This window comes from Scardinius erythrophthalmus (genome assembly GCF_964197995.2).
Source record: "Scardinius erythrophthalmus genome assembly, chromosome: 15".
In the NCBI taxonomy this organism is placed as follows: domain Eukaryota; kingdom Metazoa; phylum Chordata; class Actinopteri; order Cypriniformes; family Leuciscidae; genus Scardinius; species Scardinius erythrophthalmus.
This window is the reverse complement of record NC_138235.1, coordinates 30,378,830-30,402,838: the sequence shown is the minus strand read 5'-3', so window position 1 is coordinate 30,402,838 and position 24,009 is coordinate 30,378,830. Positions and strand designations below refer to the sequence as shown.

The window sequence follows — 24,009 nt, the reverse complement described above, 5'->3', positions numbered from 1 at the left end:
CAGAGAGAGAGAGAGAGAGAGAGAGAGAGAGAATCCAAGACCTGCAGCCATCAGCTTCAGTCAACTGACTGTTAAAACTGTTGAGAAACAAGACCATCAGAAAATATCAAACATGACCATCCTGTTTGTGTTAAGCGTACTGTCGTTTGGTTGAATATCATGAAAAACTATTTTTATGTGTCATATTTCAACCTAAACTCATAATACAAAAAATATATGAAATTATATTTCTTATAAAGAAAATAAAGCATATTTTTGGTTCCAATAACATTTTTTTGCATTTTGACATTATGTTCATGACAATTAAGAACATTTAAATCCCCTTCTCCCAATTATTTGTAGCCTATAAGAAAAAATCTCATTCTCGTAAATGCAATGTGGGGGAATTAGTTGCACCTTAACAATAAGGTTGCATTTGTTAACATTAACATGAACTAACAAAGACAAATACTTCTAAAGCATTTATTAGTATGTAAATTTCAACATTTACTAATAAATTATTAAAATCTGAGCTAACATGATCTAACAATGTTGTATTTTAATCAACTAAGGTTAACAAAGATTAATAAATACTTTAACAAACGTATTGCTTATTGTTAGTTAATATTAGTTTGACGTTAACTAATGGAAACATAATTATATATTATTTACCTTAAATTATATTTGCAAGTATAATAACAAAGCTGATTTTAATTCATGCTGATTTTACAAAATCTATTTTTCTTAGAAGAAATTTTTTTCTTAAGTCCCCTGTGGTGAAAATCAAGCTTTTAATGTTGTTTATATGTCTGTGGTGTTTTTAATATGCTTAAGACAAACGAAACAACATTTTTTTACAAATGCACAAGTCAACACCATTGCTGAGTATTTTCTCCTTAAAACTGCATTGAACCAAAGACATTCTCAAAACGTTTAAAGGAACACTCCGACTTTTTGGGACTTTAGCTTATTCACAGTATCCCCCAGAGTTAGATAAGTCCATACATACCTTTTTCATTTCTGTGCGTTCTGTAAGTGTTATTTGACGCACCCACCGCTAGCCTAGCTTAGCACAAAGACTGGATGTAAATGGATAAGGTAGCATACTAATCCCAATAAGTGACAAAATAATGCAAACATTTTCCTATTTACATGTTGTGATCTGTATAGTCACAGCGTGTACAAATAACAAGGCTATATGAGACAGAGACCATTTTTAATCGTATAAATACTGGGAACTATATTCTCACTAGGCGTAGGAGCACAGCTACTTGGGCGGAGTGATTAGCGCAGCACACGAGACGCCCTGTGGTGAGGAGCAGACAGTTCGCTCAGAGTTGGAGTAATAGAGTCAGCAATTACTAGATAGTAAATTTATAGTTTACAATCATGGGTGTTCGCTGTATCTTGTCTTACAGCTTCCAAAGTTTGTAACTCCTCGTCTGTGTATTCTGGCTCAAAACTATATGGTTCTGGATCTTGGTTTGATACCCAGTAAAATTCCTCTGACAATTCCTCAAAGTCAGCCATGATCACGAGTCACGTTCACTACTAGCTAGTTAGTCACGTTTGTTTTGTTTACGGAACCATCAACAGGGCGTCTCGTGTGCTGCGCTAATCACTCCGCCCAAGTAGCCACTCCGCCCAAGTAGCTGTGCTCCTACGCCTAGTGAGAATATAGTTCCCAGTATTTATACGATTAAAAATGGTCTCTGTCTCATATAGCCTTGTTATTTGTACACGCTGTCACTATACAGATCACAACATGTAAATAGGAAAATGTTTACATTATTTTGTCACTTATTGGGATTAGTATGCTACCTTATCCATTTACCTCCAGTCTTTGTGCTAAGCTAGGCTAGCGGTGGGTGCGTCAAATAACACTTACAGAACGCACAGAAATGAAAAAGGTATATATGGACTTATCTAACTCTGGGGGATACTGTGAATAAGCTAAAGTCCCAAAAAGTCGGAGTGTTCCTTTAAATATGTAATTTTGGTGATTTTAAGATTTATTTTTGCCATTTTTATTAGAATAGAACAGTAGCTAGACCTGAAGTGAGGTGGTAGAGAGAGAGAGGGGCGATGGGGTCGGGAAAGGTCCACAAGTCAGGACTCGAACTCGGGTCGCCCGAAGCACAACAGCTCTACATGTCGGCGCACTTGCCCACGAGGCTATCGGCGCTGACCAAAAATTAGTTTTAAGGGATAAAATGATTGACTACAGGGGGACTTTAACTGTATTATAGTAATGAGAATGAGATTTTCCACAGATTTTAAATTAGAATACGAATTTAAAGGGAAAACTTTAATTGATATAAATCTTTTACAAAATTTTGACTTCGAGTCAAAATACAAAATATTACCTTGACTTGACATTTCTCCATTTGAATGTAAATCTGCCATTTAAAATGTGATTTAGGAGGTATTATGGACATTTTATTCAATTACACAACTAAATGTACTTTCATTTCACATGTTTTACCATTTTCAGAAGATTATCTGAGAGAAGCATAACTTATAAAATCAGCTTAGGATTTTTACCTTAGGATGTTTAAATGAATATTTTAGCCACGAAACTCGCATTCTGATTTGTTTGTTCAATGTGATGTCCTCAGCTGATTGATTTCGCGTATTCATTATTATTTCCCTTTATAACACGAATCATCCAAACGAATGCATCTCTACACACTATGCAAATTCTTATTAGCCCTCCGTCTCCCCAGCACCACCTGCCTAGATGTGCTACAGGGGTCTTCCTCTCTCTGTAGCAGCAGCAGCAGCATATTCATTTTACTTTACAGTACTTGCTCTGTAGCAGCAGCGTAGCAGTTCTAGTGTGCCAATACCAAACCTATACATTCTACTTACATTAATAAAATGTTTTACAAACTATCCCCAGAGTTGTCATGGCTGAACTATACATAAATAAATGTAAAATTGAAATTGTAAATTTCCTTTTATCTTTCAGAAATGACTGATAAGACTGTAGTGTGTATGTAAAATTGTCTGTCATGCACCGGCTAGCTTCCGCTGTAAACAAGAAAAAAGCATTGCTTCTGTTTTCCCAACTTTCTCTCTCTCACACACCCACCCAGCCATATATACACGGAATAGACCACACAAACAAAGTTCCTTGGCAACGACACTAACCTTTTGAGGGAATTAACTGAGAACGGTGTGACCCTTTGTTAGCTCACATCACATGAGAGGAGTGGGTGTATGGGCTTCATTCAATACGACAGCTTTTTCTGTCGTATCAGAGTTTTTCAGCTCTTTAATGCATTCTAGGAAGAATATAAACTTCCATTAAAGTGGATTGTACCCTATTTCATGCTAACAAACTTTCATAAGAGGTTAGGTTAAGGAAATCCTCCTGATGTTCAGTCTAGAGCTTTGCATATGTTTGTTTGTTGGCTTATTTTCTGTGTTCACAGTCAAGTGCAGTATCACTATTATGAAACTTTTACTTCGGCTACTATTATTAGTTCCAAAAAAAGATCTGTAGACGTAACACTAGGTCACCCATTTATTCTCGCTGTTTGGCTTCTGTAAAAAAGTTTGAAGAAACTTAAAAACCTTAATGAATGTGCATAGGAAGAAAAACTTTAGCCTGGCACTAGCATGCTAATCTCCCTGGACAGGCTTTTTCCTTAATGAGAGTGCTGATCCATTTTCCATTACAGATGAGAGCCAGAAACATAGTGTTTCTCTACAATACACACACAAAAAGAGAGATATTGTGTGTCTCATTTAGGTCCTTGAATCAATGCCATGTACACACTTTCATTTTTAGTATTTTAAGGTGACATTGAACATTCTGTCAACATTCCACTGGTGTCATACACAAAAACATAAGATTAATCGTTTAATTGGGAGTACAACTTTTTTGGTTGTCGAGACCATGAGCAGTGTGCGTTTGATGTTTTCTGTTCACATAGTTTTGTTTTCTTGAGCATGACGCAGTGACTATGTAAATGAGGGGTTTATGTGACATGCTTATTTACATAGCCAGGCTGGCATACATTATAGTCTAAAAAAAAACCTGTCAGAACAATGTTCATATTATTAATGTATTGATAAAAATTGATATAAATAAAAGAAAATTTTAATTTAATTATTTTTTTGTTTTGCTTGGAGTCTGTAAGATTTGTTAATGTTTTTGAAAGAAGAAGTCTCTTATGTTCACCCAGGCTGCATTTATTTGAAACAGTAATTTTGTGAAATATTATTACAATTTAAAAGAATTGTTTTCTATTTTAATATATTTTAAAATGTAAAACTTTCCTGTGATGCAAAGCTGAATTTTCAGCATCATTACTCCAGTCTTCAGTGTCACATGATCCTTCAGAAATCATTATGATATGCTGATTTGGTGCTCAAGTAACATTTATTATTATTATTATCAATGCTGAAAACGTTGTTGTTGTGCTGCTTAATATTTTTTTGTTTAAACAGCATTTATTTAAAAAATGCATTTACCGTCACTTATGATGAATTTAAGTTTTTCCTTTTTTCTTTAAAAATGCATTATATACTTTTTTATAATATACAAAATGAAATCAAAATTCTTGTATAGTGTGACTGTACAGGGCTTTTCTCTGTTCATGCATGAATAAAATCAAGATGTCTTTATTTTGCAACGCTATAACCTTACGTAATAGAAAAAAAGAATGGCAAATTATTTTGACACATTTAGAGTGTTTGCTCAGCCTTAAAGAAGAAAAGAAATATCAGTTTGGACACCAGAAAGTCAAAAGGTGAACTTTGAATTGTTACTTTCTTTTATAAAATGGTTCACCATGTTCATGGAGAATTTTAGTATCATATGGTGTAACATTATTCATGGAAAAATGTTTTCAAAGCATTTATGGTATGTGCCAGAGGGGATGTTAGGCTGACAGCAATGTGCATGCATTGTATTTCCATAATTGTGTCTGGGCCTAAAGATTTTCTTTTCGCTTTAAGTGCATGAAAACTGTCTCTAAAGTAAAGATGGATTGGCTTTTAATCTGTCTGTATGCCTCTCATCAACCTTTCTCTTTCCCTCTTTCAGTGTTATTCAGAGGCTCTGGCGTGATGTCAGACCCGGGCGAGTCAGATGATAGAGAGCTGAGGCCCATAGACTTCATCCAGCTTCAGCAGTACATTGACTGTGAGTCTGTGATGCCCACACATCCCTCCCACTCTCACTAAATGCTCGGCATCATTACAAACCATGAGTCACTCTCGGTTCTTAAGTGCGAAATGACACTGTATTCTAAGGGTCAAAAAAACATGCCAGTCGTGTGCATCCAAGACGTCTGCTGTGAGCCCGGTTTACTTATATTTTTTCACTAGCTTAAATATTTTATACGTGCAACTAGTGGTGGAAAAGACTGATTTGACTTGATTTGATTTGATTGACACCATTCAAATATTTATAATGTCACTAAAATGATGTGATTATTAAAAAGAAAATGTGCAAAAACACTTTGATAAAAATGAACATTACGTTTTTATTTAAAGAGGCCATATTATGCCCTTTTACAAAGTCTTGATTTTGTTTTTGGTGTCTACTAGAATAGTTTTAATGCTTGAATGTTCAAAAACACATAATTTTTTACATATTTTATGTATATTTATTGTTGCAGCACCTTGGTACATATTTTTACATATTTTATGTATATTTATTGTTGCAAAACTTGGCAGCCCTGATAAAAGTGTTTTTGTACCTCGTTTGGTAGTATGTGGAGTTAGCAATGCCAAGGTCATGGGTTGAATTCCTAGAGAACTCATACAAACTATAATATATTTTCATTTTAAATTCTGCATTTAAAAAATGTGCATGAAATAATTATTTTGATAGCATTTTTCGAATGGCGATCATTAAAGTAATATAGTTTTTGCAGTCATGTCCTGTAGTTACAGCATCTGACCAGCATGGGCTAACAGGCTAATGCTAAGCAGCCAAACTTTGGTGTCTCCATCCATGCGTCTCATGCATGATTGAGGGATTTTAAAACAGTAAGGTGTTGTAGGTATTTGCCTAAGTATGTACTGCTTAGCTAAGTACTTTCTGCTTAGCTTATTTGTCATGCAGAGTTGATGCAGATACAGTTCATTAAAATGTGTGATGTCTGTGGTTCACTGTGCCAAAATGTCATCTTGTCCATTTTTTTTTTCTGTTTCTCTCTTTCTCTCCTTCTCTGCCCCCTCCCACTCACCCTTTCTATCTCTCTGCAGACTGCAGTCTAAAAGTAAAAGATGTGTTAAAGGAATTCAATGCAGATGGCAGGTTAGCCAAGTACAGACATGGAGAGGTGAGTGAACTGGCTGCCAGGGGCCAACTGTCAGCACTCTGCTTTTACAGCATCTTAGTCCAATTACCCATGAACAGATCCATCCATCTCTGTAATGTAAATCACTTCACGTCTGGTCAAGCATATCAGAGCTCATCCGCTGGATGATTCAGCATGTACCTGCTTAGTTAGTGAGTGTTTTGTTTACCTCAGTACTGATTTTAGTGGCGTTTCCCCACACAAAACTTGCTGCCGTGATGTTAAGGTGTTGTGGGTGGTTGCCAGGACACTATTTTTCTGCAGTTCAGTGTTGCTTTGTGTTTACTAAGGTATCTGGGTGGCCAGAGTCAAATTAGCTCATTATACTATGGTAGGGATTTTTCACCCGTTTTTTCACCTTGTAGACAAAAAAAAAGGGGGGGGGGGGCTTTAAAGGGGTGGTTGATTATGATTTCACTTTTCTAACTTAATGTTGCTGTTTGAGCATAAACAACATCTGCAAAGTTACGACCCTCAAAGTTCAAAGCAAAGGGAGATATTTTCTTTTAAAGAAATTGCTTTTTAAGGACTATAACAAAGGGACTACACGAGCTTCCTCCCGGGTTAGTGACATCACAAACCCTAAAATTTACATAAATCGTGCCCCCGGAACACAATTTATAGATTATCAAGACAGAATATGATAATCAATGATTAGAAGATAACTACACATAAGCTACATAAGTTCACCAGCTAACCATTCAGAAATGTTGTCTACATGTTGTCACCTCTTCTTGAGTCTCTCCATCTTTCTGGTTCCGGTTTGAACATAAAAGGCTAAAAGTTTTTAAAATTTTCAGTGCATGTCTGTGTGAGGTAATCGAAGCTGCTAAGGACACAAGTTGTTGTAGCTCCGCCCTCTGTGCGGGGAGCAGCAGCTCATTTGCATTTAAAGGGACACACACAAAAATGGTGCGTTTTTGCTCACCCTCAAAAAATTACAACTTTAACATGCTATATAAAAATATCTGTGGGGTATTTTGAGCTAAATACATGCACACTCTGGGGACATCAGAGATTTATTTTACATCTTGTGAAAAGGGCATTATACCACCCCTTTAAATTAATAACATGGTCAAAACTTTACTGAAGAAAAAACTGTGACATTCATCTACATGCCTTCAGCCTTCGGATTGATAGTTTTTTTTTTTTTATAAGTAAAAAATCAAATATGAACGAGATTCGAATATCATACACCAGGCTTTTGTGAGGAACATTTATTTGATCTCCCAATCATCAAAATATTGCATTGAATTATGTGTTGCTCCTCACAATAAAAACTACAGAGTTTTGATCATTAAACTTTCAAGCATTAAAATATCATCTTACTAAAACATATTATTGGGAGATACAGTGACAACTGATATTTATATGCATTTTATGCAGGTAGTCTTGTATACTGTTATAAATAGCTCATTGATTTACATTCCAAGCTATCAGAATTTCATCTTAATTTTTGACCATATAGATAACAGCATCTGTGCCAAATTGCATATCTTTGCTCAGTTTGGGCCTTTGAATAAAACAGTTTTTTTCTTCCTTAAGTGTGAGCTCCATATTCTCACTACTATATTGGCCATAAAAGCCTGATGTATCAAAAATGATACAGCACAAACAAAATATATGCAAACTTTTTTTATTATTATTTTTAGATTTTGTCTTAAGGTTCAATAAACTTTTCATCCTTGTCCAGAGCATGAAAAGCTATGCACCCTAACCCTAATTTTAATGGTTCTAATGACATTTGTAATAGATAAACAACAGGAAGTGCAGTGTAAAACGGGATGACTGCTCAGAAGTCGTGGAATTGTAGCTCTAAAAGATTTGCTATTCAGACATGCTCATATGACAAAGATTTGTTCAGTATACCTGATCTGTGCACTAGTTTTTCAGCTGAGTGTGTGCTGACTTGGCTCACAAACACTTTAAATCAATGTATAAGAGTTTCGTTTCAGTAAATGATGTGTTACTTTGTCTCATTCTGAGCTTTATATCTTGCTTGTTTTGGGGGACTAAAACAAAGTAAACACTGAATTATATCATGGAAATCTTATGTTCTGTATTTCAAAAAAATCATAGCCTTGGTTTTCCTTTTTTTTCCTCCAGATAGAACAGCAGTATCCTGAGGCATTATAAGTTTGAATACATCTTGCTGTTTTTTTTTTTTTTTTTTTCTTCTGTGTTAAGAACTAGGACAAGAACAGCGGGCACTGTTAGTAGAACTAGGATTAGGTTTGTAGTGCAGAATCTAATTGTATCTCAATTACATCCCCTTGAGAGGGTTACAGATAATTGTATGACTTTATACGTTTCCAATAATGTGTACCTTCTGAACGATCACCAAAATGTACATTATAAAAAAGCCCAATGATTTATTCAAAACGCTATGTTTGTGAATTGTTTGTTTATATTTTTGTATGTGTTCTGTGTCCCTTAAATTCATAAAAGCCTTTAATGTTGCAAACTCATCTTTTATTGTTCATAATGATTTTTCTTCTTCATATTCTCAGTGCATTGATGAGGAAGGTTTCCGGCTCTTCCTGAAGACATATTTGGAGGTGGAGGACTTCCCAACAAATCTGTGCCAGCGGCTATTCAAATCCTTCCAGAATTCAGAGTCGGCAAAATCAGATGAAAACAGTGGGTCATGTGTAGGCTCTTATATGTACATGTCCATACGGATATTCACTACCGTTCAAAAATTTGGGGTCAGTTCTTTTTTGTAATAACCTTTATTTAGCAAGGATGGACTGGCCATCTGTCCAGGGTGCTTTCCCCTGCCTCTGGTCTGAGAAACTGGGATATGCTCCAGCCCTATGACCTTAGAAGGTCATGTAAGGAATAGAGAGAGAGAGAGAGAGAGAGAGAGAGAGAGAGAAAGAGAGAGATGATGCATCTTTTCTTTATTCTTATATTATTATAAAAAAAGTGACTAAATATATTTATAATGTTTTAAATTAAAACTTTTTTTAAAGTTTCCATTCATCAAGTAATCATGGAAAAAAAAGAAAATCACAGTTTCCACAAAAATATTAAGCAGTTTCTTGAGCAGTTAATCAGCATATTAGAATGATTTCTGAATGATATCATGACACTGAAGACTGGAGTAATGATGCTGAAATTTCAGCTTTGCCATCTATTAAAATTATAAATTAAAATATATTAAAAATAGAAAACAGTTATTTGAGATTGTAATCATATTTCACAATATTACTATTTTTAGTGTAGTTTTGATCAGATAAATGCAAGGCTTGGTAAAAATAAGAAAATCTTACTGACACCAAACTTTTGAACGATACTGTACGTGTATAAACAAATATGGAAGTGAATCAGTAGAATTGGTTGCATTACTGGGAATCATGTTTATTTATTTGAACCCTTTTTATCATAGTTTGATTTTTAAATGCATTTTTAATGCTATTAGTTCATTTTGAAAAATGAACTGTCACATCAGGAATTATTCTTGGTAACACTTTGTTTTACAGTGTCCTTGTTACATGTTACAGGTACTTACCATATTAATAACAGTAAATTATGCATAATTACATGCAACTAACCCTCAACCAAATCCTAATCCCACCCTGACCCTATAGTAAGTGCATGTAGTTGCTTATTATTACTCAGTACTTAAATATATAATTGCACTGTAATAATTACACCTTAAAATAAAGTGTAACCCTTTATTTTAAGATGACATAGGTACACATTACTACATGTACTTACTATAGTAATAACAGTAAATTATGCAGAATTAAAAGTAACTAACCCTAAACCAAACCTTAACCCTAACGGTACGTTCACACGGGGCTTTGAATGGGTGACGTCAAGTGTTGCCGAAAAGAATTGTGGATCCTTCGGCGGTGCTTCACTGGCGTTGCTCGCGGCAGAAGTTGAGAATTTTTCAACTTCTGCCGCGAGCAACGCCAGTGAAGCGCCGCAGACGGAAGCGTCAGCCAATAGGATCGCTCTATGCAAATACAGTAGCCAGGTGGCAGCTAATCACGTTCATCCTGTTCAGGAGCAGCAAACTGAGGATACATTTTAAATTTCATTGGCTGACGCTGCTATGACCATGGCGTCAGTGTCAAACTTCAGCCACGCCTTCCGTCAAGCGTTGACGCTGACGCCCCGTGTGAACGTACCGTAACTCAATAACAAGTACAATGTAACTATGTCACCTTTAAATAAAGTGAAACCTTTTTTTTACTCTAACGCTTAAAAAAGCTATGTTTAAAATAATCAAACCAATGAAATAAACAATTTCTTGTATTGTGCATATATATATATATATATATATATATTTGTTTCTCTCTAAGGGGAAGTCTTTCTGAAGGATGTATCCTGTTATTTCTCTCTCCTGGAAGATGGGCAGCCCAGGGACAAACTGGAATGTAAATCTCAATTATTATTTTTTTGCCACTTCAAATATTCAATGATTGTTGAAAACTTTGCAATACGTGCCCATGTTTTTCCCTTCACAGTTGCCTTTAGACTCTATGACAGAGATGGCAATGGTGTTCTGGACAGTTCGGTGGGTGGTCTTAGCCTGAAATATAATCCACTTCCAATCCCTCATTATGTAACTAAATCATTGTGCTAAAATTGCATCTTTTGGTAATATCTGTAACCATTCATGTTTCCGTGAAACAGGAAGTGGACCGCATTATTGCCCAGATGATGCATGCAGCAGATTACCTTGGTTGGGATGTGTCTGAACTGAGGCCTGTGAGTTGTATTTTGTCTGTGTGTGTAACATTTGCCAAGAAGAAGTGAAATGCCTATGCGCTTAACATGACTTTTTCCATCTAAACCACACCCTGTTGAAGACACATTCCTCCCTCATATAGCATGAATCAACTTGTCATGGAGCAAAATAAGAAAGGGGAAAAAATAATCTGACAAGATATTTGCATAATGTTGCTCCTTATGATTCAAATGATTCCCTGAGGTGAACATTTAGTTACATCATGTACATGTTACAACAGAAATGCACATTGTGATTTTTCTCAGGTGCTGAAGGATATGATGACAGCGATTGATGCAGATAGCAGTGGAACGGTGTCATTACAGGAATGGGTGGAGGGGGGGATGAATAACGTCCCGCTACTGGTTTTACTAGGACTGAAGGTAGGAAAACACAAGTACAGATTCTCACACAGTTTCAGATGCAAAGTCATAGAGCTGCGGTGCTATTTTTGGAGTGTACAAGACTATTCCTCAGATTACACTGCTCAGAAGGAGTGGCAAAAGGGAACAGAGAAAACAATGTAACAATTTAGTTGATGTATGTATTTATTGCGCTCTTTCTATCCGAGGACACATCCGATTCTGTTGTGTCTCTCAGCCTCACAATAGCGTAACAAAGGTCTGCTGACTTAACTGCACTGAGTCAGTAACACTTTTAACACATGCTTTGCTTGCTTGCACGCACACACTTATTTGTATGACCACATAACATTAGCAGTATTTTTCATTTTATATTTAATTGTATTTTTATTATTTAAATTTGTAATTTATTTGATTCATTTAATTTTACTTATTTATTGTTTAATTTTATTTATCATCATATTAAAATGATTTCTAAAGGATCATGGTTAATTAGTTTATTTTAACCCTGGTGCAACAGTGACACTTCTAACACAAGCTTGCATGCATGTACCCGCTTATATGCGCAACCAAATCACATTAACAGTATTTTTTTATTTTCATTTAAAACTTTAAGAATTTGTCAGTGATAACCCCATATTGTTTTTTTCTATTAATCTAAATATTGCAGCACATGCCTGTGGTGGTTCCCAACCAGAAGGAAACAAAAACATACTAGCAGTGTGCTATGCAAAACAGAAATTCCGTGCATCTCAGTAGCACGCCATGCGTAGGATCTACTTTACATAACATCTCACTAAAATAAGCATTTATTCAGAATATCCCTGACATGCATCTTTCCACACAAGCCACTTGACAGCTTTAAAAAGCAAGTTCAAGCTGGCATCCACCAAGTAAGGCCAGAGCAGAAGCTGGCTTCACGCTTCACGCCAAGACTCCTGTCTGTCCGCACTGTGCCAGTGCATGACCTGGAGACAAGCCACAGAGTTAACTGCCACGACTAAATACATCTTAATACAATAAAACCCAATGTTCAACCCTTAAATTCTAAGCTAATGTCACTTTCACACTAGAAATGAATATGTAGTGTAATTCACAGTTAAACCACATGCACAGTCAATGCGGAAGTTACGATTACAGAAATTTGTTGTTAAGACCAACGGTCACAGTCAGCTACTCATAGATCACATAGATTATTTTATTCACTGAAGGGCTAACATGAATTTAGTCGCCATAAACTCATATTCCCGACTGTCTTGCGTTTGTGATCCAGAGCTTTGTAACCATGTATCAAAGCCAGGGACTTCCCCGTGTGCTATTTCTACCTGCCCAAGCAACACACGAGGGCTATGCTGAGCCATTGGGCACAGTTACAGCTTGGCTGTGTGGGCTACAGTTTCTGACCTCCTGAAATTCCCGCCTGAGTCATACAAACCAATAATATGATGAATTATTAATAATTCTCTGATGTGACTGCATGAGTCAGTGTCCTTAGCCCACCCTAACCACCTCCAGCTGGCCGTTGAATTCATAAAAAAAAATTGCCAGTAGGTGTAAGATAAGGAAGCAATGTGAAATAAACAAGACAACACTCATGTGAGTCACTGAAAGTGGTAAAAAACACTGATTATCATTTTATTTATGATTATGTCGTCATCTGTACCTTTAATAGATGAGTACTTTTCATCTTATTAAAAAATGGCAAAAAACACCAAAAAGCATCAGAGTAGTTCATGTGACTCATGTGCTTTAATTCAAGTCTTCCAAAGTCATACGACAGCATTGAGTAAGGATTTACAAAATGTTCCATCCAGAGTAAGCTACGACTAGTTCATTGAGTTGAACTCAAGAACCGAATCTGGGAATAAATGAGCTGATTCTTTTCATTGAACCAAATGATCCTTTTCACAAATCAAACAGATTAGTTCATGAATCACAAATTGTTCATGAATCGTGAAATTCTGCAGAAAGCAGATTTCTGTTGGCCAACGTGGCGAACCTGTTTGTTGCGAAATCTGTGTGGGGAAAACTTTCGCCCTCACGTGAAATTCTGTCGTACAGATTTCTATTGAAATGACTGGATTTCGTTCTTGAAACTTCACTGAATTTGAATATGAGTTAATGTTATCACACCTTTATTGACTCATTCACAGTGATTCTCTGGTTAACAGTTCACTGAAGGGGGATAATATCATTGAATAATGACTTCAATTCGGAAGTCATATGGAATACTTTTGTAGTGTTTTTGTTGTAATTTTTTGAACTATCATTGCTACACTTTTAAAGTGTGGATTTTTTTTTTTTAAATATCACTATTTTTTGCTCCACAGAAGAAAGTCAGTCATGCAGGTTTGAAATGGCATGAGAGTGAGTGAATTATGACAGAATTGAAATTTTTGGGTGAACTTTACCTTGTCATGGGGCTATACATGTCATAGCTGTTTCTTTACCTTTTTTACCTTGTATCTACAGTAACACTCTGGTTAGAGGCACATTAAAAAATGTAAAGCATTAGCCTCATAAAAACATTTTTGATTTAGATTATCAAGAAAAACATAACCTGTTCCCTAACATGACATTTTTCCGCTTTCCCAAGATGACCCAAAGAGACGGCCAGCACCTGTGGAGGATGAAACATTTCAACAAGCCTGTGTACTGCAACGTCTGCCAGAATATGTTGCTGGGGCTCCGCAAACAGGGTCTCTGCTGCACCTGTGAGTGGAATTCTGGGTAATTTGCTAGAAATGTTCACAGATTGTTTTGCAAATGTAATCAATATTTCCAGACTGCCAAAAAAATGTTTAATTGTAACAACTAAAATGCTAAAATTGTCAAGATACAGTCCTGAAATCCAGTGTATATTGTGGTCATGTTTAGTTTTTATTTATGTTGTGAATCATGTTTAGTTCTGATCAGTTTGTTATGACAACCATTTGCTATCATACACAGGCTGCAAATACACAGTCCATGGCCGGTGTGCCAATAAAAACCCGGCTCCTTGCACCCGCACATATGTGATGTCAAAGAAAGAGACAGGGGTAAGCACACCTTTTTTCTTTTCTTTTCTTTTCTTTTCTTTTTTTAATTGAACTTATAACCAATATTATAGTATATAATATATAGTAATATGCATACAACATTAAAAAATGCACAAAAACATTTTGTGGTACCTGTATATGTTCTATATTAAGAAAATTATACAATTATTTATAATTAATTATAAAAACCTGTACTAAAATAAAACTTACAAAAAATGTTTATACATTATTTAATAACAAGAAATAAAAAGAATATATTTGAATAAGTACATCTAGGATTGTCTAGGATCATGAATTCTATCCATGCAAAATTATGAGAACATGAATGACGCTCGGGACAGCTGAGGGGCCAGTGCTGCATTGTCACGAAAGTTTAAGCCTTGCCATTTTAAATATTCAAGCTCAAGAAGACGCGAAAGAGAACTCAGTTCGTTACTGTGCGCAAACATCAGAAGCGCGCGCCCAAGTATCCACGTCTCAGACGTGTACCTGAGCCCAATTCGAATACTGAATTGAGTTCTCTTTCACGTCGTCTTGCTCTTGATCAGACATATTCAAACTAAATGATGGCATTGCCGTCTTGGCAAGTATCCTTGTAAACATAGTCAGTTATGTCTTAAGTGAACGTAAACAGTTGAGAAATAAAATGCATAACAGTATATTGGATCTGTGTATTTGCTCTTAAAGTGACAGCAGCCAAATATTCCCGCTGCTGTCTGTGTTTTTAATGTTAATCAAACAACAAAAGACAAAGAACAGTCACTTTTTGCTCTTGACTGAATAACTGTTCATGGCTGGTAAAAAAAGAAAATTGCCGGTAAATTTTCTTACGTTTTTTTTTTTTAACTGTGAACATTATCCAGGTCCTGTGATGAGGCAGCCTCACTAAGGTCCTTTTATTGTAAACCCGACATATTGGGCTTAGCGGTCAAGGGACCCTCCTCAAGCATCTCCTATATAAGCTTCTTTCTTTAGTACTGCCATCAAGTGGTCACTGGAAATGTAAACGGCATATGTGCATCTCATTTGTTTGTATGCAGATTGCGACCCATGACTGGGTGAGCGGAAACTGTGATTCTGGGAAGTGTGACCGGTGTCAGAAGAAGATCAAGAGTTTGCACGGCCTTACTGGGAAACGCTGTGTCTGGTGTCACTCCTTGGTGAGATTGGGACTTTCTGAAAAGCTACTCTACATTATACAGTTACTGAAAACCATTATATGATAAGAGATTAAAGTGCTGTTAGGTAAAAAAAAACACTGTGGATAAAATCTCTCTCTCAATATCAGAAGTAGAATGTGCGTCCAAATAAAGCTGGTCATTTTGTCATATTCACTCTGACTCATAATTTTTCATTACTTTTTACTGTCCCAATTTAGAGACATGATGAGTGTGCAACGCAGGAACCCTTTGAATGTGATTGTGGCCCTTTCAGAGATCATATCTTACCACCATGGGCAATTTATCCCGTCATCAAGGTAATGCAAACAAAAGTCTCTGGAAGAAAATTCCATGGATGCAAGTGGCAAGATTTGCAACTGTACTATACAGCAAAATACACTCATTTACTACTTATTTAATTTGTTTAATGCTAGGCCAGTGGTTTTCAGTGTTTTGGCTCATCAGTGTATACAGTAGATTAATAATATATAATATTCTAATTTAATATAATATAATTCTGATAATATTTTATTACATAGGGTTCCTTTGAATATTGTGTTGGACAGTGGGGGCAAAAATGTTCAAAAGGCAAAAAAAGGTAGAGAACCACTGTGCTAGACTGTTTTTACCTAAGCGAATTACAAGACTTCCAAAAATGGATTAAAAATATGTTCCTGGTTTAGATAATAAATACTGCCTGTAAAGCTCCGTGGCTGCACAAAAGCACAACAACACCATTTGATGATAGTAAAAACAACATGAAGATAGTTAAAAGATTAAAGATCGGCTTACATAGAAAACATTAAACAGATTATTTGTGATTCTCCATTGTACCTTTTGTTCTTTGTTTCCTCACATAGGAGAGGCAAAACTGCGTAAAGAACAGCTGCGCATTTTCAGGTGATGACAGTGACCACAACACTACACCTGATGGACAGGTACTACAGGTAAGACACAGCATGGACAGTCTTTTATGTTTCTGCTATCTTACCATGCAGAGACAAGAGGTACTGATACTGAATGATGGCAGTGAAACTAAAACACAACTTCCTGTCCCCAAACAGATAAACCCAATACCTAACACTCATCCTCTTTTGGTGTTTGTGAATCCTAAAAGCGGCGGTAAACAGGGAGAAAGGTGAGAATACTTCCATCCATCCATCCATCCATCGTTATCTAATTGCCTATGTGTGATAGATATGTGTATTTCACTATTTTTAATCACTAAATATGTGTTTTTACAGAATCCTTCGGAAATTCCAATACTTGTTGAATCCTCGGCAGGTTTATAACCTTTCCAGTGGTGGGCCAGGTCCAGGGTAAGGAATTCACTACCATTTTTAGCATACTTAAATATTTATTTGTGCCCTGCATCCGCTTGGTTGAACTTCTGGAAAACAAAACTATTAAAAATGGACTAAAGATGAAAAATGCATGATATCATCCACATTTTAGTTTTATAGATGTGGATGGTCTTAAATGAACTGAAGCTTGAGGAAGCTCAAAGTGGTAATCTATATGATCTTCTGTTTCCAAACCAGGTTATGTTTCTTCAGAGATCTACCGAACTTTAGAATATTAGTTTGTGGAGGTGATGGCACAGTGGGCTGGATTCTGGACGCTATAGGTTGGAAACTAAATCAAACATGCTTCCTGTGACATCACTGTGAATGTGTAATGCTCTCATTTCCCTTTCAACCAACTGTTCTTTTCAATTCCTCAAAGATAAAGCCAACCTGCCAGTGCGCCCCCCAGTGGCCGTGCTTCCTCTTGGCACAGGAAATGATCTTGCACGCTGTCTTCGATGGGGCGGAGGTGAGGACAGAAGCTGAACTTGAAACTTGAACATGAGCCTATATGTCTATATTTAGTGTCTCTCACGGTTATGATGCTGTAGGTTATGACGGGATGGATCTGGGCCGGATCCTGAAGGACATTGAGGGCGGTTCTGTGGTGCAGATGGATCGCTGGAGCGTACAGGTGACCCTGGAGGACAGTAAGGAGAGAGGTGATCCTGTTCCCTACGAAATCATCAACAACTATTTCTCCATTGGAGTGGTAAGACACATACAGTACAGCATTCATCTGAAATCATCTAATACATTACCTTTTAGGTAGTTTCAAGACCCTCATTTTCTTTCTGTGCTTTTCCTGCCAATATAATTATATTTGTAAAAAAAATGCTCTCTGTGTTGGCTGTGTCTGGAACAGGATGCCTCCATTGCTCACCGCTTCCACACCATGAGGGAGAAACATCCACAGAAGTTTAACAGCAGGTGAGCATGTCACACACTAAACCTATTTCTTTACAATATGTTCTTAAAAATAATATTAATAATATACACAAAATCCATCACCTAATTTTAGTAGTTATGATATATGAAAATAACTCAGTCTTGGCCTTTTATAATCATGCTGTGTTTGTAAACATGGCGTATGTCTAATGTCCATTAAAATGCACATTGATTCTGAACTATGGATCTGATGTCAATTTTTAATATTTTTTTTTAAAATCAATTACAATTCTTTAAAAAGTTAATGAAAACATTGTAGGTTTAAGGTTGTTATAAATCAAGTGATTTTCAAGAAAAAAAAAAGAAAAAAAATATATATATATATAATTCAAATATTCTAATTAATCAAAAGTGACAGTAAAAACCATTACGTTGTTTTAAAAAAAATCTCTTTCAAATAAATGGTGTTCTGTTGAACTTTCTTTTCATCAAATAATCCTGAAAAATGTTTTACAGTTTCCACAAAAATATTAAGTAGCACAACTATTTTCAACATTAATAATAATAATAAATATTCCTTGAGCACCAAATCAGCATACTAGAATGATTTCTGGAGGATCATGTGACACTGAAGACTGGAGTAATGATGCTGAATGTTCAGCTTTGTTATCACAGGAATACATTTCATTTTAAAATATTATTCAAATAGAAAACAGTTATTTAAAATTGTTATAATATTTCACAATATTACTGTTTTACTTATAGCGTAAAAGACTTCTGTCAAAAACATAAAAAAATCTTACTGACACCTGTAATAGTGTATACATGTAATAGCCTGATTTATTACTTTTTTCTTTTCTTTTTTTGAAAAGAAGTTTGCCTTAGCAGCATCCAATTTAATGACCATTTTTGATTTGAGTGGAACCATATGACCAAAAAACATAAACCATAAAAAAAAACTCCAGAGAAAATGTTCTAAATGAGTTTGTGGCTTCCTCTTCATGCATATATATCTTTCTTTCAGGATGAAGAACAAACTGTGGTATTTTGAATTTGCCACGTCTGAGACAATCTCAGCATCTTGTAAAAAACTCAAGGAGTGTCTCACCATTGAGGTAAGAAAAAAAAAGAAGAGATCACACTACCATGAGAGTTCAGAGAGGTACCCTTGTCCCTTCTTCCCTTGTGCTGAAAGCATCATCAAAAATGCCCATCAAAAAGCATCATCTAAAAAGCATGAGCACAGTAAGGGCATTAGAGTGATAACACCTGTTATTAACCTGCTTTTGGTATTAGTCGTCTGTCAGAGCTCAAGCCAGGCCCATTTTAATCTACCAGAAAAATGCAGTTCATTACTTAAAAATCTGCTCATGCACGAATTCGCCTTGAAATTATTTTTAAAATGGAAAAAGTAACGGAACTGACCCCAGCGCCTCTGTCTGGCCTTATGCAGTGTTGCGGGAACCAGTTGGATCTCAGTTGTCTTTCTCTGGAGGGAATTGCCGTCCTCAACATTCCCAGCATGCACGGTGGCTCCAACCTGTGGGGTGAAGCCAAAAAAAGTGAAAGAACGGACCAGGACTTGCCTGAGGTCATAGTAGACCCTGAAGTCTTAAAAGTGAGCCCGCAAGGTACGTTTCATTATATACAGGGAGAAACCTATAAAGCCCCTATTATGCTATTTTAAAAGTTCCTAATTTTGTATTGGATGTCTCCTACAATATGTTTACACGGTCAAAAACACTTTAATTTTCTCATAATATACACTGCAGCATCACATCTTTTAACCTTCTTTCCGAGAGCCTACTCTACTCTGATTGGTTAGATGACCCAGTCTGATGTGATTGCGTGACAGCATGTCGGAAACAAAACACTCATTAGCATATCTGAATTTCAGCTCCGGAGGCTTTCTCAGCACTTGTATAGACAATGATACGAACAGTAATGATAACCGTATCCTCATCCTTTGGAAGTGCACGCAGAAAATAGTGTATTCACAACATGTTGACAACACTAACCAAACTCTTCTAGGCCCCAGCTACAACTGAAGACCATGGGCTGGCATTATGCAAAATTGTTGTAAACCTACCTTGGTTTGTGCAGAAAGTAAGACTGGAATGACTGACGACTTGTTTCAGGCAGTTCAGAATCATTTATTTCTTTTGGGCGTCTATAACTCCATTTATTGTGCATTTTGATCTTTGAAACTTCACAGACCTTTTATAGAGCTGGTAAGTCCCGCCCCTTCCGTAAAACCCCGCTGGACCTCAAAGTTGAAAAACCGTCAATGCAAGTGAATGGGAGAAAATAATTATTTTCTGGTCCCGTTTGAATTGTGCCATGAATTGAACATATGTTGTCTGTGATTTTTTATATAACTTTTCATGTTACGAGTTTGACAGTATATGGTATGATTCTTCGGCTAGCAGTTGTGGAAAAGACATAACGAGAAAGACTACATGTCGCCTATGTGACGTCACCCCATAAAGTTGACTTACCCGTGGTTTTTGCCAACCTCAACGATTTTGTCCTCTCCCTGAAAGAAGGCGGTGAAGTGCACCAAAGACACAGCCATGTTTAGCGGGATCCGTGAGCTAGTGTCCGTGTGCGAGTGGTGGTGACGTTTCAAACGCGTCGAAAGCAGCGAGGAGTTGTAGTCCACAAAGTGCTCTCACACAAAGTCTAACCGTATCAAACTTCTACACGCTAAATTGTAGCATTCTTCACACGAAAGATTATATAAAAAATTCACAGACAACATATGTTCACATTCATGGCAAAATTCAAACGGGACCAGAAAATAATTATTTTCTCCCATTCACTTGCATTGACGATTTTTCAACCTAGAGGTCCAGGGGGATTAGCGGAAGGGGCGGGACTTACCAGCTCTATAGTGGAGCGGCTAAGTGCTTATGTTTGGCAGAATCGTTCAGTTTATGATACAAGCGTGAAAATTGGCATGAGCAGTCTCCATGGGTCACTTGACAAGAAAATTGTCCGAGCCACTTGAAATTTCAAGATGGCGGCCATTTTTCAAGATGGCCGACACCTTAGTGGAGCAGTTAAGTGATATAGTGGTTTATTTGGTGATACAAGCATGAAAATTGGCATGAGTAGTCTCTGTGGGTCACTTGACAATAAGCCACCCACAGCTACTTGAAATTTCAAGATGGCGGCCATTTTTCAAGATGGCCACCACCTTAGTGGAGCAATTAGGCTTAAGAAATCATTTAGTTGGTGATACAAGCATGAAAATTGCCATGAGCCTAATTGCTCCACTAAGGTGGTGGCCATCTTGAAAAATGGCCACCATCTTGAAATTTCAAGTAGCTGTGGGTGGCTTATTGTCTAGTGACCATTAGAGACTGCTCATGCCAATTTTCATGCTTGTATCACCAAATAAACCACTATATCACTTAACTGCTCCACTAAGGTGTCGGCCATCTTGAAAAATTTTAAATCTTGAAATTTCAAGTGGCCCATGGAGACTGCTCATGCCAATTTTCACGTTTGTATCATAAACTGAACGATTATATCACTTAGCCGCTCCACTAATACATTCACAAGCTATATTACATGACATAAATGGTAATTTCCGAAAAAGCATAATAGGGGCACTGAAATGAAGGTTATCCAAAACACTCAACGGACTGTCTCCAAACAGACATGAGCGATAAACGCGTGGAGTTGGTGGGATTGGAAGGAGCCATTGAGATGGGACAGATATACACAGGGCTGAAGAGCGCAGTCCGGCTTGCCAAAACAAATCAGATTACCATCAGGTGAGACAAACTTACCAACAAATGTCAGCTTACTGGCACAAACAAGTCAAGACATGCTCAGACATGTTCAATACTGTCAGTCTGCATTCCCTGCATTTACATACTCGTTTGGATTTTTATTCAAAAGTAAAATATTCAATTTACATCCCATTAATTCTTTTGTCATTTTTCATTGTTAACCATTATTGAGTCTTATGAAGTGAATGTGTGTTTAGTCACCCCAAGCAATTGTGCATTATATCATTCACTCATTATTTTTGCTTCTAAAAATGTTACCCAAGTGTTTTATTCAAAACTGCACACTCATTTATAGGACAAAGAAGCCTTTGCCAATGCAGATAGATGGAGAACCGTGGATGCAGCCACCTTGTACCGTAAGTGTCTACCACTTTCAAAATACGAGTCATTCCAGTCTGTTCACTATAAAGATTTATTCAGATTTATACACTGATTTGTTCAGTGACCCTTTCTGCAGATTACATTGTGAGTAGTGAGAAGTGAGTGTCTTTTGTGTTTTATATGCGAGTCATTTGATTCATTGACTCAACCAAAACAAGTCTTATTAAAATGTGCGTTTCTACAAATCTAATAAGCAACATTAACTGTGTTTAAGCATCATGAGTGTTGTTTCCAAATGATTAAAAAATATTACACACAATAACTTGTGTTATTTTTATTTTACTTCCTCAGATTCACATCACACATAAGAACCAAGCTAGTATGCTGATGGGCCCTCAAGCCAAATCTGGCTTCTTCAACCTGAAATAGAGTTTACCTTCGCTTGAGGATCATCCATATCGCTTCAGAACTGTGTGTGCATTAACAAGGAGTCTGAAGCCAGTGAAAGTTTAAAGCGATTATGTACATTTTGCAACAAATGTTTACTAAGGTTATAACTCTTAATCAGATCCTTGTGTTTTAGGAGATTATCCTTACATTAGGTACAAACATTTCACTTGTCCATCTTAATATCAAGTATGCTCTCTTTAAAGAAATGTAGTGCTCTTAAACAGTAGGTCATGCATTCATTTTTGCATGCATTTTTTTTTTTTTTTTTGCTGTGATATACATATATCATATGCACAGGTCATTCCAAGTACATATGTTGAATATTTGTTTTAAGGTTATGTAGATATACATACAAATATGCATCACTTCAAAGCATCAAGTGGATGAAGGTTTGATGCACTGTGACTTTGCTGTAAGATTAGAAACAGATCTGCATTAACTCTGCACTGTGCTTTTTGTTTTTCCTTTAGATTGTTTTTTTTTTCTCAGCTAAGCCTAAATCTTCTGTTGCTTCTGCAGTTACTAATCATGAATGTCAAGATTAATCCAAGGTGCCAGTGTCCTCTTTGCCAGAACAATGACTAGATTTAGCAAATCAAAAGCTGAAGAGCTTGATGAGACATCTAATTTATTTGCTGTTAAATTGTACACCTAAAATAGTAGGTGTAATATTTAGATAATATATTAAAACAAAATCCATGGTATGTTAATTAATTGTATTAGGTTTCATTGTAGCCTATCAAGAATGTATTGAGTCAGTTGTGTACTGTTTTTGCAACATTTCATACATTTCAATAGTGATAGTTATTCTATTTTCTTCTGATAACTCAGTGGAAAAAATCCTAAAGGTTTTAGATTGCACACTGCAAATGAATGGCGCTCTGGCAAGCTTTATAATTCTGTGTTGTTCCTGAGAATGTAGAGGATCTATTAATTTTGTGAATTTGTCTGAATAAACATTTCAATGTTATATCTCTTCTTCTTTTTTCATCATTTGCCACAACGTTCATAAGATGTTTTACCGCATATAAGCACTAGAGGGCGCCATCAGTTTGAACAATTTTACACCAGCCTGATCAAGCATCGGGTTCAAGTTCACTTTCTCATAGGCCTACCATTTCTGGGCTATTAAAACTAGGTTTTTTTTTTGTGTACAGTCCTACACCGAAATACTCAACTGAAACGAGAAAACTCATACTTATAATTTCATAAAATAACACGAATATTAAATGAATATCAATATTAATGTTCAAATAATTTTTAGTAAAATTTTGCAAATATTGCTTAATTATATTTATTTGGCCTTTATTAATTCAAGGTTTACCAGTGGTTCTCGGTCAACAACTCAATGATTCGAGTCAACATGTGCGATTCGAATGAACCGACTGTGAGCTTTTGAAGTGAACCGAGGAGTTGAATGATGCGGCTACATATTTTTTAAGTTACTTTGATATCCAAACACAAAAATATTACAAATAAAATTGACTGGAAATGTTTATTGTGTAAGTTTTATCAACTCGCATACAAAACCACAGAGTTGGTTTTAATAAATAGCTGTCAAACTACAGTACTTTTCAAGTCTTAATTCACTCTTGATAATA

General features: G+C 36.2%; 1 protein-coding gene across 1 annotated transcript in view; it reads left to right on the top strand.

Moving 5' to 3' along the window:
- dgkaa (diacylglycerol kinase, alpha a) overlaps window positions 1-23,378 on the top strand; it is a 30,713-nt gene extending 7,335 nt beyond the window's left edge. The window contains exons 2-24 of the mRNA XM_081386409.1: window positions 5,036-5,134; window positions 6,205-6,281; window positions 8,810-8,939; window positions 10,616-10,690; window positions 10,781-10,830; window positions 10,950-11,024; window positions 11,310-11,426; window positions 14,002-14,119; window positions 14,355-14,443; window positions 15,484-15,603; window positions 15,822-15,920; window positions 16,464-16,550; window positions 16,668-16,741; window positions 16,848-16,922; window positions 17,145-17,230; window positions 17,329-17,418; window positions 17,501-17,661; window positions 17,815-17,879; window positions 18,862-18,952; window positions 19,291-19,468; window positions 21,502-21,619; window positions 21,933-21,993; window positions 22,310-23,378. Of these exons, the coding sequence (XP_081242535.1) occupies window positions 5,059-5,134; window positions 6,205-6,281; window positions 8,810-8,939; window positions 10,616-10,690; window positions 10,781-10,830; window positions 10,950-11,024; window positions 11,310-11,426; window positions 14,002-14,119; window positions 14,355-14,443; window positions 15,484-15,603; window positions 15,822-15,920; window positions 16,464-16,550; window positions 16,668-16,741; window positions 16,848-16,922; window positions 17,145-17,230; window positions 17,329-17,418; window positions 17,501-17,661; window positions 17,815-17,879; window positions 18,862-18,952; window positions 19,291-19,468; window positions 21,502-21,619; window positions 21,933-21,993; window positions 22,310-22,387 (2,190 nt within the window). The 5' untranslated portion in view covers window positions 5,036-5,058 and the 3' untranslated portion in view covers window positions 22,388-23,378. The remainder of the gene's footprint in view (window positions 1-5,035; window positions 5,135-6,204; window positions 6,282-8,809; window positions 8,940-10,615; window positions 10,691-10,780; window positions 10,831-10,949; window positions 11,025-11,309; window positions 11,427-14,001; window positions 14,120-14,354; window positions 14,444-15,483; window positions 15,604-15,821; window positions 15,921-16,463; window positions 16,551-16,667; window positions 16,742-16,847; window positions 16,923-17,144; window positions 17,231-17,328; window positions 17,419-17,500; window positions 17,662-17,814; window positions 17,880-18,861; window positions 18,953-19,290; window positions 19,469-21,501; window positions 21,620-21,932; window positions 21,994-22,309) is intronic.
- The last annotated feature ends 631 nt before the right edge of the window (window positions 23,379-24,009 follow it).